A 17,908-nucleotide genomic window follows, 5' to 3' on the forward strand; every position below is an offset into this window, starting at 1 on the left:
AGAAATAGATACATCCGTTTTGTACAGGAGTAGAAGTTGGGTAATGAGTACAGTAAAATTCATTTTATTTTTCTCTTTATTTTTTGTATGTACTTGGATTTTTTTCTATAACTAAAAAGGTTTTTTTTTTTTTAAGTACCCCACTCACCCCTTGCATTTTTTCCCTTGGGTATCATTAGCTTCATGGGTTTTTATTTTATTCAATGTGTTACAGTTAATTATAGCCATTGTTCTTGTTGATGTATCAATCGTCCCAAATATGGCTGGTAGAAGACCCTAAACTGGCTCCTTTTTCTTTGGACATAACTGTGGTCTTCTTAGATAGCTTCCTTCCTTTCTGACACTACAGGATATTCCAGACTCGCTTTGAATTTTCCTTGCCCCAAAGCCAGAATCAGCCATTTCTCCAAGGGGCTCTGATTTCCTTTAGATGGGAATACTGTATGTAAACCAAGATCCAGATGTTAGGTGTGCTCATGATTATTACTGTGGTGTCATTTCTTCTAGGTCCTTTCTTTTTAAAAAATTTTTATTATAGTTGATTTACGATGTTGTGTTAATTTCTGCTGTACAGGAAAGTGACTCAGTTGTACATATATATATATTCTTTTTCATATTTTTTCATTATGGTTTATCACAGGATATTGAATATAGTTCCCTGTGCTATGCAGTAGGACTGTGTTGTTTATCCATTCTCTATATAATAGTTTGCATCTGCTAATCCCAAACTCCCAGTCCTTCACTCCCCCACTCCCACTTCTCCCTTGGCAACCACAAGTCTGTTCTCTATGTCTGTGAGTCTGTTTCAATTTTGTAGATATGTTCATTTGTGTCATATTTTAGATTCCACATATAAGTGATATCATATGGTATTCGTCTTTCTCTTTCTGACTTACTTTGCTCAGTAATCTCCAGGTCCATCCACGTTGCTGCAAATGGTATTATTATTTTATTTTTTATGGCTGAGTAATATTCCAGTGTGTGTGTGTGTGTGTGTGTGTGTGTGTGTGTGTGTGCGTATAGATATATATATACACACACCACATCTTCTTTATCCATTCATCTCACAATGGACATTTAGGCTGTTTCCGGGGGGGGTCTGTCTATTGTAAATAGTGCTGCTATGGACATAGGGGTGCATGTATCTTTTTGAATTATAGTTTTGGCTGGGTATATGCCCAGGAGTGGGATTGCTGGATCATAGTGGCTGCACCAATTTACATTCCCAGCAACAGTGTAGGATAGTTCCCTTTCTCCACACCCTCTCCAACATTTATTATTTGTAGACTTTTTAATGATGGCCATTCTGACTGGTGTGAGGTGGTACCTCATTGTAGTTTTGATTTGCATTTCTCTAATAATTAATGATGATGAGCATCTTTTCAAATGTCTCTTGGCCATCTGTATGTCTTCTCTGGAGAAATGTCTATTTAGGTCTTCTGCCCATTTTTGATTGAGTTGTTTGGTTTTTTGTTATTGAATTGTATGTTTGTATGTTTTGGAAATTAAGCCCTTGTCAGTCACATCATTTGCAAATATTTTCTCCCAGTCAGTAGGTTGTCTTTTTGTTTTGTTTATGGTTTCCTTTGTTGTGCAAAAGCTTGTAAGTTTGATTAGGTTCCATTTGTTTATTTTTGCTTTTCTATTGTCTTGGGAGACTGTTTTAGGTCCTTTATTAAATGAGGGATGTTTTGTAACAAATTAAGAATGGATGTTGGATTTTATTAAATGCTTTTAAAATCATCTGTCAAGGGCTTCCCTGGTGGCACAGTGGTTAAGAATCTGCCTGCCAGTGCAGGGAACATGGGTTCGAGCCCTTGTCCGGGAAGATTCCACATGCCTCGGAGCAACTAAGCCTGTGCACCACAACTACTGAGCCTGTGCTCTAAAGCCCGTGAGCCACAACTACTGAAGCCTGCGTGCCTAGAGCCCGTGCTCTGCAACAAGAGAAGCCACCGCAGTGAGAAGCCTGCGTGCAGCAATGAAGACCCAACGCAGCCAAAAATAAATAAATTTATTAAAAAAAAAAATCATCTGTCAATATAATCATATTGGGTTTTCTCCTGACCTGAATTTTCTCTTGGTGAAATTTATTAATACATTGTGTGTTGGGAGGCAGAGACATCGAATAATATCCTTCTAACTGAGAAGGAACTTTGATACCGGAAAACGAAGCAGGCAACTCCATGAAGTGCAGTTATGAAGTTTGTTGTGGGTAACTTACATATGGGCTGGATCTGGCAGAGGATCCAGAGGCATTTGATCCATAGGCATTCAAAGCTGCACTCTGTGCTGCAGAAAAGGGTACAGGGGGATTTAAAGGGCCAAAGCTAAAAATAGAATCTGACTACTAGGGAGAATCATGTCCATATTGATGGGAACCGGGTTTTTTTCCCCTCCCCTTGGGGCTCTCATGACCATTAACCATCTGCGTCAGCAAAAGGCATCCTTCCAGGACTGAAAAGGCCAGGGGAAAAGTTGATAGGAAACTTACCTTGCTTGGGCACGTTCCTTGTGAGTAGGCTAAAGCTCAGTGACATGGAAAAGGGAGCAGGTAACAGTTTAAGGAGAAAACAACTATAGAATACCAGAAAAGCCATCTACCTGTAGAATTTTTTTCTCCCCACTTTCGTTTTTACTCAGTGACATAATTCTTAGTTTTATTTCCTGACGGCAAAAGGAAAAAAATCCAACCCTCAAAAAGGTCAAGGCCGTGTGCCTCTGTTGTCGGTGATTTGTTTCTTTTTGGTAGGTTGAGAATTGTGTAATGAATTTGATGACGCTGTCATTCTTTAAAAAAAGAAAAGAAAAGAAAGGGGAGCGAGTAGGACTGTGGGCCTAAGATAAGCCGACAAAATGGAGTCAGAGTGGTTCAGCCACACTATAGCACTGAGTCATCCTGGCTCTCCTAGAGAAAACTCCATTTGTTAGTGGTGAATCTTTCATTTCGGATACTACTGTACTCTATTTGCTAATATTTGTTTAGCATATTTACATCATTATTCATCCGTACTTACATTTGCATCGCTGTAAAACTGTTGTGTGTGTGTTTTTTTTTTAATATTTATTTAATTTATTTATTTGGTTGTGCCGGGTCTTAGTTGTGGCTCGCTGGCTCCTTAGTTGTGGCACATGTGCTCCTTAGTTGCGGCTTGCCGGCTCCTTAGTTGTGGCATGTGAATTCTTGGTTGTGGCATGCATGTGGGATCTAGTTCCCTGACCAGGGATTGAACCCGGGCCCCCTGCATTGGGAGCGTGAGTCCTAACCACTGTGCCAACAGGGAAGTCCCTAAAACTGGTTTTTATAAATCGGCATTGAGTTGTTTACTTATGAAACATGGATTTGGGACTTTGTTGAGGCCTTTGACAACTTCCTCAATTTTTTTCACTTTTACAGATCTGTTTAGGTTATTTGTGGTTTTCTAGAAAGTCATCTCTTTCATCTAGCTATTCAAGATCTAGGCTTCTTGTGTCGCTCATCTTCTATCTTCTCTCCCTTCTCTCCTGCCCTCTATTCTCAGTTCAGGGGACCAGGTTTAGCTGATCAGTATCTCTGCTTCCCGATTCCTGGGAAGAAGTTCTGGCTGATCAGCCCAGCTCAGAAGTGTCCACCCTTTGTCCAATCAGCCATGGCCAGGGGAGCATCGTGTGGTACAACTAGGCTCATAGGTGTCACCTCTGTGGGTCAGGAGAAGAGTCTTAGAGCAGGGAGGTTATAAAGTAGGCAGATATCTCAAAAATTTTCTCCTCAGTGCTTAGATTTAGCAATTATTTCATTTCAGGTTTTTTTCTAATTTGCCACTTTCCATCTGCATTGTTATTAAGTTATTGTTTCTGCTTTTCTTAGATTCATTTTGTTATCCATTTTCAAACTTCTTATTTGATTGTTTAATTTATTAATTTTATGTCTTGTGATCAGAAATTTGTATTTAAAGCTTCAAATTTTCCACTCAGTATAGTTTTAGTGTGTTCCACAGTTTTGTATGTAGTACCTTCATTAGCTTTATATTTCTGTTCTGATGTTGTCCTTGATTCAAACACTTGCTTTGGAAAGCTTTAAAATTTTTTTCCACATTGTTGGGAGAGGGGGCTTATTATTATAGGTTTCATTTTGATTGTACTTGTGAGAGTGTGGAGTGTTTAATCTGAACGATTTCTACTTTATTATGGTTTTCTTTGTGTTCAAATAAGTGGCCCATTTTTGTAAATGTTCTAAAAGCTCTTTAACAGAATATGAGTTCTATAATTTAGCTGCTCTATTGCTTTATATATTTTTGAGACTTGATCTGTTAAGGACTGAGATTTTAGAGTGTTAGATGTGAGAATGTTAGAATCTATGACTATCTTTGTATTTGTAATCCTTCTCCTTCCATATCCTGCCATTCTTTGCTTTGTGTGCTTTAATGCTATTATTTAATGGATAAAGTTCATGACCTCTACATCTGTTTTGTGGATCATGCATGTGATCATGATAAGTGATCCTTTTGGTCCCACTTAATAATCTTTTTGCCTCGAATTCAACTGTGCTGACATTAATATTGCAAACCTTACTCTTTATTTCCCCTTGGGCTCTTTTTGCCTATTCTTTTATTTGTGATTTTTATTGAGTCTCTCTGTTGCAAATTGATTCTTTACTCTTCTATTTAACAGAAATCAATCTTGCTAAGTAGTGTAAGCTACAGATTTAACTGACATTTTTCCTCCAGTTACTCTTCCCGTCTATATTACACAATCAAGTCTTTTTTGTTTACATAATCAAGAAAAATGACTTTAATGGCCTTTGCTCTTTTATGTCCCAACAGCTCTAGACGTCTGTGGATCCTCAAGATGTCGGTCTTACTCTTGGCCCTGGGCATTGTGTTATTTATGTTCAGAAGTGTGTACCTTTATACAGCGTCCAGTAACCACAAACCACAGCTCCCTCACCCTACTCTGGCTGCCGGGATGCTGAAGCTTCTACCTGAGGAACATGTCAGGAGCCTCTTTACCTACGATGGAATCTGGTGAGATAGCAAGTTACTCCACTTTGGTCTAACCTCTCCTTCCTGTGGCTCAGAGTGTCCTGTTGTGCCCACTTTACAGCCAGTTGCCTACCTTCCTGCACCTGTGTTGATTGCGAACTTGATTCCAAACCACGGAACCAGGTAAGGGCTTGGTCTGCAGGGCACGGACTCTGTTCCCAGCGAAGTCCCTTACGATTTTGGAGGGCCTGTTTAACCCAAACTACAGGAAAGATGTTGCCTTTCTGTCCCTCTGGCCTCCTCTTCTGGTCGGGGGTGCTGAGATGCCACTGACATTCCTGAGACTCTCAAGTTTAAAGAAGCTTGGGGAATTCCCTGGCGGTCCAGTGGTTAGGACTCTGAGCTTTCACTGCCGGGCCTGGGTTCGATCCCTGGTCGGGGAATTAAGATCACACAAGCCGCGCAGTGTAGCAGAAGTTTGGTGCAGGAGATGACTCAAGAGAGGGGGCCTTTTTTTTTTTTTTGGATTATAAAATTTATTTTTTATTATTTTATTGGAGTCTAGTTGATTTACAATGTTGTGTTAGTTTCAGGTGTACAGCAAAGTGATTCAGTTATATACAGAATATTGTGTAGAGTTCCCTGTGTTATACAATAGGTCTTTGTTGGTTATCTATTTTATCTATAGTAGTGTGTCTATGTTAATCCCAAGCTCCTAATTTATCCCTTCCCCCCACGTTTCCCCTTTGGTAACCATAAGCTGGTTTTGAGAGGGGGGGCCTTCTTGCCCTTTCCCCTTGCTTCCTCTCCCTGTGTCTTTGGGAACAGCCACTGCTGGCATTCTAGAGTCTCAACCCAACCCAGACGGTGGCTATGGGAAAGGAGAGCCTGAGGGGAACCACACACTGGGTTAGGCTTCAGGCCCCGCCTTACGCACCAGCCCACCCACCCAATCCGTGATCTTAGTCCTCATCTTGTTTTAGGCTCTTCCCGAAAAACCAGTGCAAATGTGAAGCCTCGGAACATCCGGGAAGCTATAACTTTGAGGATGCCTATGGCCAGAGTGACCTCCCTGCGGTGAAAGTGAGGAGACAGGCTGAATTTGAACACTTTCAGAGGAGGTAATGCAGACTCTGAGGGCTCTTGGGCCCTGAGGTGCAACAGAAGCTCTCCCTACTGTCTCCTGAGGGTGTGGGTCCAGGGAGAGAAGGAAGGCACTCCCGCTCTTGCAGGGTCCCTGGAAGGAACTATTAGGAATAAACCAAGTAAAGAGAACTGAGGAAATAGTCCTTCAATAAAGATTTATAAAACTTGGGAATTCCCTGGCGGTCTAGCGTTAGTACTTGGCGCTCTCATTGCCAGGGGCCTGGGTTTGATCCCTGGCTGGGGAACTAAGAGCCTGCAAGCCATGCTGCGTGGCAAAAACAAAACAAAACAAAACAAAAAACCCACCACACTTGACATGTCTCAAGCATTGCGTAATAAAGAAAGAGCAAAGGAATGAAGAGACTTTGAAACGTCAGTGTGGTGTTGGTGGCACAGTCTCCATGCACCCAGGCCATCAGAGCACGTACCTTTAGAGTCTCACCATGTTGCATTATCTTATTCATTTATGTGTTAAGAATGTACTGTCCCTCTGCTATGTGCAAAGCCCGGAGTTTTAAACCTTCAGGGTGTATTGGCCAGGATTGTCAGTTGAAAAGAGCAGAGATGGATTGTGTCTGGCTCATATCAAGAGAGAATTTGTAGGAAGGATGTTGGCACTTCCCCCAAATCCATAGGTGGTAGGATGACCAGGCTGGGAAATCAAGAACCAGGGGAGCACGAAATGGCTGAGCAGGTCTTTTCCCTTTTTTTCCCTCCCAGCAATCATTTATGAGTTTCAGTGGAAAGCGTGCTGTAATAAATAATAGCATGGTGATTAAGGACTTGAACTCTTGAACTCTTGATCTCGGAACAGGCTGGATGGCAAGTTACTTAGCCTCATGGTACTTCAGTATCTTCATATGAAAAACTGTAACAGAGATACCTCCTTCATAGGTTTATTGTAAGGAACATTGTGTTAACATACAAAAGGCTAGTAACTCATAAAGGGCCTGACATATAGAAGCACTGCAAAAATATTACCTACGGTCATTGTTGTGGTTTATTATTAACATTATCATTCTTATAGTTCTTCACAGGCAATACATAATACATTAAGAGGGATTTCCCTGGTGGTCCAGTGGTTAAGACTCCGCGCTTCCACTGCAGGGGGTGCAAGTTCGATCCCTGATTGGGGAACTAAGATCCGCATGCTGCGCAGTGCGGCCAAAAAAAAAAAAAAGAAAAGAAAAGAAATACATAAATCACCTAAATAGTAGATCGTTATAAGTGCTATGTGGAGAGGTAAATTAAAATATTGTGGTTGATGGCATAAAATTTAATGGAACAATGAAAAAAGGTGACCTTGAACTCTGATTTATATATCAAGCAGGAGTCTCCCACAATCCCCCATCCCAGAAAAGCATCCCAGAAGGAAGAGTTAACACAGGGCCCAAAGCCAGAGTGGGACTTTCTTGATGGCTGCATGACACGAAAGCAGGCCATAGCCGTTGCCGCCTAGTGCATCAGCTGGAGGCTGGCGGTATGAGTCCAGAGGGGCCAGTGGTGACGGCCCTGGTAAGCCAGCAGGAGGAATGTGCATTTTGCTTTCTGGGTGACACAAAGAATTGAACAGTTTTAAAAAGTGGCAAGTTATTCTATGAGATACTTTCATATATAAAATATCACTCTGGCTTTTCTACGGAGGATAACCCGGATGGAAGGCAAAGGGAAGGCAGGGAGACCTGTTGAGTAGCTGGGAGGAAGGTAAACGTTCCTTCGGCTGCCGCGACAGATGTTGTCTGTGCCTCTTTGATGAACGGTCCCTAGGCCACTGCCTTACTGCTCAGTTGACTGAGGCTAAGTCTTGAATTAAGGAAGGGAAAGGGGCAGTCAGGCCTCTCCAGGTTTGATTGTGGGAATCAGTCACCACCGAAGACTCCACACAAATGCAAGACTCCCCAGAAGAGGGAACAGCAGCAGGAGGGAGTGTTGGAGATCAGGAAGCCAGTGCAGTGTGCAGGTGATCCTGGCGGGGGTGTGAGCCCTAGCCCCACGTGGCTGTGCAAGGAGCGTGGGGCTCAGCGGCTAACAGCGCTGCCAAGGAACAGACTGGCTGCATCCTCCACGTCTCAGCTGGGCAACCCTGGGCAAGCAGCTTAACCTCCTCTGTGCTGTGGGGATGATAATAGTCCCTCGGGTTGGCGTTTAGTAAGTTGATCCATGGAAGGCCTTTATAGCCTCAGTGAAGTTATAGGATAGTAGAGGAGGTAAGAAAAATATATAGATAGACAGATGATATGATAAGCTCTTACACCAAGCAGAACTGTGCCCTGGCCCTGTGCCCCTGTAACACCGTCTGCCTGCTTCCTGCCAGGATGGTTCCCACCGTTTGCCTCCTGGTCTCCCTTTGCCACTGTCTGTGAGGTCCCTGTGGTCGGGGACTTGAGGTGCTTGGCACAGAGTAGGTCTAACAGGCATCTGTAGAATAAGTGGATGGTGGGAGGGGAAACACGTGGGCACGTTTATGTTGGAAGATGGCTCTGTCTGTGTCCTGGGTGGCACAGGGCTGCAGAGGGAGAGAAGTCACGGCCATCCCCAGCAGGGAGTGCCTCAGGTGTGCACCTGGCAGGAGGTGCATGGTGGGGGAAGGGAGAGCAGGGAGGGAGCTTTGAAGAGATTGGAGTAGGTGGGCTGGGAGGCAGGGAGGGATAAGAAGAGGTACTAGCTGGGAGTGGGGACTGGTCTGGAGGGAGCTGGGCAGAAGGAATTACAAGAAGGAACAGATTCCAAACTGGGAAGGCCAAGGACTGGCCATGTTCTCACTTGCCCCCTCCTTCACCTGTTGGAAATGCCCAGCTCTCTTGGGATTATACCTGGCAATCCGGGTATGAACAAAAACAGAGTCCAGTAATGATAACTGACATGAATTGGGTCTCAGGCCATTAAGGAAGTAGCTGGGCGGGGAGACTCGTAGCGCTGAGCAAGGCGCTGAGTTAGGTACAAAGATCAATCTGATCTAGAGAACATCTCTCAATGAGCTTACAGTATAATAGAGGGATACAGAGTGTGCCCTCCCCCCGGGGTCAAGCCTGTCACAGCCTCCCTGCGCCACCATCATCACAGAGCACATGGGCAGTCTGTGGCCCAGGGAGTGTTTTCAGCAAATTGCATGGAACTCAAGAGTTCAATCCCAAGCTCAATGTTATAATAGCAGTCAGAGGGAGGGATGTGGTAGGTTTTAAGAGGGAGAGCAGCATCTAGCTCTGAGAATTGAAAAAGGAACATTCAAGAAAAAGGTGACATTCAGAGCTGGCCTGACCTCTGTTACTGAACAGACGACTTTGTTTTTTTTTAAAGAGGAACTTAATTAATTAATTAATTAATTAATTTTTGGCTGTGTTGGGTCTTCGTTTGGCTGTTGGGTCTTCTCTAGTTGCGGCAAGCGTGGGCCACTCTTCATCGCGGTGCACGGGCCTCTCACCATCGTAGCCTCTCTTGTTGCGGAGCTCAGGCTCCAGACGCGCAGGCTCAGTAGTTGTGGCTCACGGGCCCAGTTGCTCTGCGGCATGTGGGATCTTCCCAGACCAGGGCTCGAATCAGTGTCCCCTGCATTGGCAGGCAGATTCTCAACCACTGCGCCACCAGGGAAGCCCCCTGAACAGACGACTTTGTATTCTAGCTTTTGGAGTCTGGCTCTGGGTTCTCACCTTTCCAGGAAAGGGACTTTATTGCTCTCTTTGTCCTCAGTTTAGCATGCTGCCAGGCAAGTCAAGAAATGAATGAATAAGAGGCATGGGGTGATGTGTGACTCTGGACAGAGCTCTGGGTGTGATTCACTTCCTGAGGGAAGAGAAGCAGTTTGGAGGATGAAGCTTCAGGCATTAAAAAAGAATGAAGTAGATCCCGCTGCACCTTTAGAAGGTGAAGTAGATCTGCACCTTTCTGCATCAAGGTGCAGAAAGTTTGTACAGTGTATTAGTTTGTGTTTTTAGAAGAGGGGTGGACATTTGTGTGGTTGCGTGCGTGTGTGGAGGTGCATTTATGTGTGTTGGGGGGAGAAGTATGAACAGTGGTGGTAAATGTTTAACAATGGGCTTTTGATAGTGGCTTGTAGTGTTTGCCAATTTCTGTGGTTTGATAATCACACTGTGGCTGATATCAAGCTACAGACAAGATATCACTGAATTCCGGTTATAAAATATCTCCACCATACAGATACAATAGATGAAAATAACCTCAAGAGCAGAATAATAGGAAAATGTAGTAAAATAATTTGGAAGTGGAGAGTTTTGAGTATTTATTACCTGTGTTCCCATTGTATTTAATTTTAAATGTATATAATTTAATTTTTATTACTGGCTGTGTTTAAAAGCTGGCTTTCAAAGTTCCTGAAAATTCAACAGTTGACTCTCCTGTGTCAGTACAACCAGCTCTCACACACCACTATTATACATGAATATCAATGGCTATGTGTCCCTTGGTGGCAGGCAAGTGAGTAAGCAAGATTTTGCCTTACAAGCCCCTTTCACACAAAGTGTCCAAGCTTTCCAGGGGACAGCGGGCTGGGCCAAGTCATTGAGGCACCTGCTTTCAATGGCTGATACGCTGGCTACCAATTTAGGGGTATCCAAGAGGCCCGGCTCTGGGAAATTTTTCTGCTAGTCAGTCCCCCATGCTCAGGAAGGAAGATCCTGCTTGGGGCTAATGGTGTCTTTCTCCTCACCTCAATCCTTCAAGGGCTCAAGATCTTCACATTTTCCCCTGCAGTCTGAGGGACGCGCCACCCCCCCCAGGTGTAATTACACTCTGGATAAACTACACTCAGATGCACAAACTCCATCTGCTGGCTCACTCTTTTCTTTTGCACACCGCTGACAGTCCAGTGGTTTCTTGCTGGTATGGGGCAGGTCTGGAACTTGTGGGATGGGTAGGACTCAGACCTGGGTTTTTATCTGGCAGTACAGGTGTAAGCCAAGCTATCAGAGCTTGGGTACCGCATCCCAGTAGATATCAGCTGAGCGGGACCGGACAGCTCTCAGGCCAGGAGGCTGGACACCGACACTCTCGGAGCCTAACGATGTCCCTGCCCAGATCCTCCTAGCGCTGTTCTTAGCAAAACACATCAGTCAACAAGGATTGTTTCCACATTCTCTGTTTCACACACTCTCTTCCTCTGAGTTTCATTTGGCATCTTCAGGCTAGAAACCTGCCTGTCTCAGCTCAGCAAGTACAAACTTGATTGGCCTAGATCAGTGGCTCCCAAAAGTTTTTCTGTCCCAGCACACCTGGGGGAATAGGGCACTCTACAACTTCTTGGTAACAACAAGTAGAGATTCTTCTGGGGGTGATGGGGGGCCTGGGTAGTAAAAGGGATGTTATTCTATACTAATTTTTATACTGTTACACACACAGATGAACACACATAATCACACACATATTTATGTGTTTATATATATATATCCATATAAACATATACTACTGGTGTTTTGTGTGTATATATATATTTTTATATATAAATTTATTTAGTTAGTTTTTGGCCGCGTTGGGTCTTTGTTGCTGCGCGCGGGCTTTCTCTGTTTGCGGCGAGCGGGGGCTACTCTTCGCTGCAGTGCGCGGGCGTCTCACTGCAGTGGCTTTTCTTGTAACAGAGCACGGGCTCTAGGCTCACGAGCTTCAGTAGTTGCAGCACGCAGCCTCAGTAGTTGTGGCATGCGGGCTCTAGAGCGCAGGCTCAGTAGTTGTGGCGCACGGGATTAGTTGCTCTGCGGCATGTGGGATCTTCCCGGACCAGGGCTCGAACCCGTGTCCTCTGCATTGGCAGGCGGATTCTTAACCCCTGCGCCACCAGGGAATTACCTTGTGTGTGTATTTTTAATGTAATTGGTACCATAAGAACAAATGACTCTGAAATTTGCTTTCATTCAATGATTTTTTTCGTTTTATTTTATTATTTTTTTAATATTTATTTATTTATTTATTGGGTTGCACCGGGTCTTAGTTGCGGCAGGCGGTCTCCTTAGTTGTTGCATGTGAACTCTTAGTTGTGGCATGCATGTGGGATCTAGTTCCCTGACCAGGGATCAAACCCAGGCCCCCTGCATTGGGAGCGCGGAGTCTTAACCACGGCGCCACCAGGAAAGTCCCTTTTTTTTTTCCATTTTAAACAAGAAGTTTATTTAAACAACAAGATGTTTGACTTGAAGAGAAAAACTATCCAGGATGCATTTCTTTTCGAAGAATTTATACCTCCTTAAATACCGATTGCTTTACCTGTAACAGCTACGTGCAAGAGGGTTATAAAATTATCCTTGGTTTTACAAAGATAAATGAAAAACATTAAAATTCTCCAATAGAACAAGGTATGCAAGGATTTTTTAATCTTGTTATTCTTGTGTTAAACAGTGAGAGCAAAATAACTTACTGAACATGAAGACAAGAGCTGAGTGAGCCTGTTGCTAATGGAGAAGGGGGTATTTTCTCATAACCAGAATTCCCCCATCCCATCTCCATTTGATGCCAATCAAAACATACCACTGGCTATTTAGTTTTAAAAAATGCAACAAGTGGGAATTCCCTGGCAGTCCAGTGGTTAAGACCCCAAGTTTCCACTGCCGTGGCCCGGGTTCCATCTCTGGTAGGAGCATTGTGCGGCCAGAAAGCAAGCGAGCAATATGTTTGTGCACATACACTTGTCACACACACCAGGAATGGGGAAGTGGAAAATGAAAGAACAGAGAAAACGATACTGTAGTGGTCAGGATGTGGTGGAACCAAATTGTGGTCTTCTGAGAATGTCTCCTTGGTCTGGAGGAACAAAGTAGCAGGTTCCCTTTTTAGTGGACACCTCCTGTCTGCTGCTGGGACACATCAGTGGTATCTCCAGCCTCCATTTCCAACTGTGTGGGTGTGTCTTTCTCATTGATTGGCTGCCCATCAAATCGGAATCGAATCTGCCTCATGGACACACCCTGCTGGTCACATAGGCTTCCGTCCGCTTGCTAAGTGGTGTGTGCCTCTTCATCTTAAACTGCGCGGCGGAACCATCCTACCCCGCCCCCTTCAAATCACGTGATAACCATTCTCAGTCTTGACTCCTTCCTTGGGCTTTTTGTCCGTCATCCGAGCGCTGGCGTCTCCTCAGCTGCCATTTCACAAAAGAGGTACCAGGTCTGCACCAAATGAGCACACAAGCAACACCAGGAGCCTCAATGATATATTTTTAAGAGCGGTCTATACATCTAGCTCATTCCTTTTAATTGCTATACAGCTATGAATATGAATGCAATGAATTTTATTAAGCCATTCCCCTACTGAAAGATATTCAGATTTTTGCAAAATTTTCATTATTACATTTACATAATTTATAATAATATTACATTATACTTACATTCTTTCCTTCATTTATTAAGATGTGTGTAAGGATGTTCACTTCAGGCAATGCTGAAACAAACCTCCTTATGCATGTCCTACTGTTGACAACCACAAGTTTCTCCCCTCACCTAGCATCTGAATTGCTCAATCATAGGATATACTTATTTCTGCTCTTAATAAATATGGCCAGATTGCCTTCAAGAGGACCAACATTAACTCACACTTTCATGAAGAGTTGGTAAGTGTAGTACCTTATTTCCATACTCTCTACCTAATCAACACTCGCTATCATAACATTTTAAAACTTCAAGGAAAAGGTATCATTGTTTTTTCATTGCTTTTAAAGTTGCGATTCCCTGATTAATATTGCAGCTGAGCGTGTTTCATATATTTATTAGCCATTTGTATTTCCTCTTCTGTTAATTGCCTATTTCTGTACCTTTCCATTTTAAAATTTTGTCTTTTTCATGTTCCCGTAAATACTTCAGTAGTCTAATCTTTCTTCCAGGTAATCTAAATGATTTCCATGGTTAAGCGGATCCCTGAAGCCTACCTATCAACTGTATTACCTTAGTCCCTCAAACAGTCAATATCACTGGATTGTGTTATGTCTTTGACTGAAGGTTGTTACAACAACAAAGCCATCTGGAAATGGTCACTGTGTTTGCTCTAAAAATACTGAGACAACATCCACTCCTAGATAAAGTTTTATATATTTAATTTGTTCAGTGACAAGAAAAGTTTTACCACCGTTCAGGAGTTGGTCTGCTTTGTACTTTGTCCAGCGTATTGTCAATTACTTTGTACCTTGGCTACCAGGAAGTTCAGATGTGTCTTTGGTGTTTAGCAACTGCTGCTGGGTTGGCCGATATGGTCTGATTATTTTGTTTCTTCTTTTTTGCTGGTTGTGATTTTGATTTTGAATGTGCTTTGTTGTAATCTGCTTCAATTCCTTTGTGGAATTAGAGACTGGAGGGAGGGGCAGGAATAAAGGAGGAGAGAAAATGGAGGGCAGATCGGGCCAATCTACTTTCAATTTCTCACCATTGACAGCACAAAGCTCTGGGTACAAACATCACTTTAAGAACTAACTAGGGACAGGCGTCAAAGCAGCTGCCAATGGTTTTGTTTCTCTGCAGAGAAGGGCTGCCTCGCCCACCGCCCCTGCTGGCTCAGCCCAACCTGCCCTTTGGGTACCCTGTCCACGGGGTGGAAGTGATGCCCCTGCACACGGTTCCCATCCCAGGTAGGTACATCTCCGTTCAGAAAAGACCCGAGCAACTTTCTTATTCCTTCTTAAGCAAAAGGAGGAAGCAGAAGGGAACAGTCATTCATTGGGTACCTGCTGTGTACCCAGCACAATGAAGCTTGACATGGTTTCATTTAATGAAATGAAACCATTTCATTAGTCTCACTCTTTCCACCACTGGGAATCGCCCTTAGTAGCTGTAACCTCCCTGGGTATCCGAGATAACATAGAAGAGGACAGAAATCTATGTGCATCGAGGAATCTTGGGACATAATTGGCTTTTTGGTGGCCTCCAGCATCATGGGAGCAGGCAAAGCATGAGCTCATCTCCAGGGAGTGCATATGGCAAAGGATATTTATGCCAGTTAAAACTCCCCTCTACAAGGGAATTTTACACACTCTTTTAGTTCAGCATCACATCCTTGTGAGGTAAATATTATTTTGCCAACTTCACAGAGTTATCTAAGGCCACATAAGAAGAATATGTCTGAATTAGAGCTTGAATTGATCATATTATAAGAACAGAGATAGATTCTAAAATAAAATCATTTGGGATGAATTGCTATTTTTTTTTTAATAAATGTTTATTGCTGAATGTTACTGAGTTTTTTTTTTTTTAAGTTTAATTTTTATTTATTTATTTATTTATTTATGGCTGTGTTGGGTCTTCGTTTCTGTGCAAGGGCTTTCTCTAGTTGTGGCAAGTGGGGTCCACTCTTCATCGACGTGCGCGGGCCTCTCATTATCGCGGCCTCTCTTGTTGCGGAGCACAGGCTCCAGATGCGCAGGCTCAGTAATTGTGGCTCACGGGCCTAGTTGCTCCGCGGCATGTGGGATCTTCCCAGACCAGGGCTCGAACCCGTGTCCCCTGCATTGGCAGGCAGATTCTCAACCACTGCGCCACCAGGGAAGCCCCAATTGCTAGTGTTTTTGAATAGTCATTTAAAAAATGATTTGCCACTTTGGGTAGTTCTTTTTTTATTGTGGTAAAACATACATAACATAAAATTTACCATTTTAACCATTTTTAAGTGTCTAGTTCTGTGGCATTAAGTACATTCACATTGTTCTGCAACCATCACCAGCACCATCTCTAGAACTTTTTCATCTTTCCAACTGAAACTCTGCACCCATTTAACAGTAACTCCCTTTTCCCCCCAGTCCCTGGCAACCACCATTCTATTTTCTGTCTCTATGAATTTGACTATTCCAGGAAACTCATATAAGGATGATTCATTATTTATCTATTGCTTCCTTCCCTTCAGTAACAGAGATACCTGGAAGGGACTGGATTAATTCACAGCACCATCCAAAACTGAGGGTGGGCATCGGAGGCTTTAGAACTGCTGGAATTTGAGAAGGACCATGAGACACCATCTAATAGAGCCCTGGGGAGAGGGGAGTGGTCAGCAAACTCCCTGGATAGGTGACACTTAAAGGGACTCTGGAGGGATGTGTAGGAGTCGGCCAGGAAGGTGAGAGCATCAGGGAGTCCTTGGCATCCTCTCAAATGGTGTTTTTTGTCCTTTTTCCTGTGTTCTCCAGGTCTCCAGTTTGAAGGACCAGATGCTCCCATCTATGAGGCAAGAGTCCCCTTCCCAGCTCCCTTTTGCACTTAGCATCCTGTCCTTGGCTCACTGCCTGTGCCCTCTTCCCCCCATGGTAGCTGGTTTCAGATTTTGACAGAGTCTCTATCCTGATTAAATATTAGACGTGAGTCCATGGTGGGGAGAGGGGGCAGTGTGCCTATAGAAGTCATGAATTCTCCAGCCGTGGGGTAGCTGGAGTTCCAGGGAGGACTTCCAGAACACTGGGCCACCAAGGGTGCTGCTGCCTTCAGCTACAAGAGGAAGCTGCCGCCACAGCCGGGCTGTGTTGCCTCTGTTCGGGTCAGCGCCAGCAAGGTGGATGCTCTGTGGCCTGCCCTTCTTTCCCATTTAAGATAGCTCCAAATCAAGGTCTATGCAAGTATGTCTAAGGGGTGGGATGTAAATCACATCCAGAACCCTAACTGAAAAGGAGTGTGGGAAATATAGTTTTAGTTTTCCCCCTTCTGCATGCCACACAAGGCTGTAATGGGTGGTGATTGAGCAAAGCTGCTCTGTCCTCCAGAGGGCGCCTCTGGCCACCTCCCCCCCAACTACCCTCACCGCCGCTGCCCCCTACACCTTTGTCACTTTGTCTCTACTCTGTGTTACCTTCTTTTGTGTGTGTGTGTGTTACCTTCTTCATGGCACTTATCATACCTGAGTTACTTTATATATGTCATGATATGCTTATTGCCACTCTTCCTCACTAGACTATAAGCTTCTTGAAGGCAGGGAGTCTGTCTTATTCACTACTCTTTTCCCAGTGCCTGTAGTTTGGATCTCAGAAAGTATCTCTCGAATGACTAAAGTGTTTTCAGCAGGAATGACATAGTCTAGGTTACTTTTCCTAAAGATAACTGGCTGTTGCAGAAGACAAGAAGGCAAGGGAAGAGAGTAGCAGTGGGGATGGAGAGAAGCAGACGGATTCTAGCTACATGTTGAGGGTGGACCAGGCAGGACTCACTCATGGATTGGCTGTAGGCGTGGGGGAAAGAGCAGGACAAGAATGACTTCACTTGGGGACTGGAACAGCTGAGTGGGTGGAGGTGCCATTCACAAGGCAAGGAGAGCCAGGGACGGGGTGGAAAACAGGTTTATCGAGAAAAAAACATAGTTCAGTTTTGAAGATATCAGTTTGAGCTGCTTGTGAAACTTCCTAGCAGAGCAACCAACCAGGCAGCTGGATCTCAGAAAGATAGGAGCTGAAGATGTACTTTAAAAATAAAAATTATTTATTTACTTTATTTATTTATTTTATTTATTTATTTTTGGCTGCGTTGGGTCTTCGTTGCTGCACGCGGGCTTTCTCTAGTTGCTGCGAGCGGGGGCTACTCTTCATTGCGGTGCGCAGGCATCTCATTGCGGTGGCTTCCCTTGTTGCAGAGCACAGGCTCTAGGCACGCGGGCTTCAGTAGTTGTGACACGTGGGCTCAGTGGTTGTGGCTCACAGGCTCTAGAGCACAGGCTCAGCAGTTGTGGTGCACAGGCTTAGTTGCCCCGCAGCATGTGGGATCTTCCAGACCAGGGATCGAATCCTTGTCCCCTGCATTGGCAGGCGGATTCTTAACCACTGCACCAGCAGGGAAGTCCCTGAAGATGTACATTTTTTTTTTTTTTAATTTTTATTTATTTATTTATTTATTTATTTATTT

General features: G+C 44.0%; 1 protein-coding gene and 1 pseudogene across 1 annotated transcript in view; one reads left to right on the forward strand and one right to left on the reverse strand.

Annotated features, from left to right (window-relative positions):
- Window positions 1–4,809: 4,809 nt before the first annotated feature.
- B4GALNT2 (beta-1,4-N-acetyl-galactosaminyltransferase 2 (SID blood group)) overlaps window positions 4,810–17,908 on the forward strand; it is a 31,333-nt gene continuing 18,234 nt past the window's right edge. The window contains exons 1-4 of the mRNA XM_061175716.1: window positions 4,810–5,003; window positions 5,945–6,082; window positions 14,558–14,664; window positions 16,213–16,250. Coding sequence (XP_061031699.1) covers window positions 4,828–5,003; window positions 5,945–6,082; window positions 14,558–14,664; window positions 16,213–16,250 — 459 coding nt within the window. The 5' untranslated portion in view covers window positions 4,810–4,827. The remainder of the gene's footprint in view (window positions 5,004–5,944; window positions 6,083–14,557; window positions 14,665–16,212; window positions 16,251–17,908) is intronic.
- Window positions 12,881–13,216, reverse strand: LOC133079792 (small ubiquitin-related modifier 2-like; annotated as a pseudogene).

The sequence above is a fragment of the Eubalaena glacialis genome, chromosome 19 (assembly GCF_028564815.1).
Source record: "Eubalaena glacialis isolate mEubGla1 chromosome 19, mEubGla1.1.hap2.+ XY, whole genome shotgun sequence".
Taxonomy (NCBI): Eukaryota; Metazoa; Chordata; class Mammalia; order Artiodactyla; family Balaenidae; genus Eubalaena; species Eubalaena glacialis.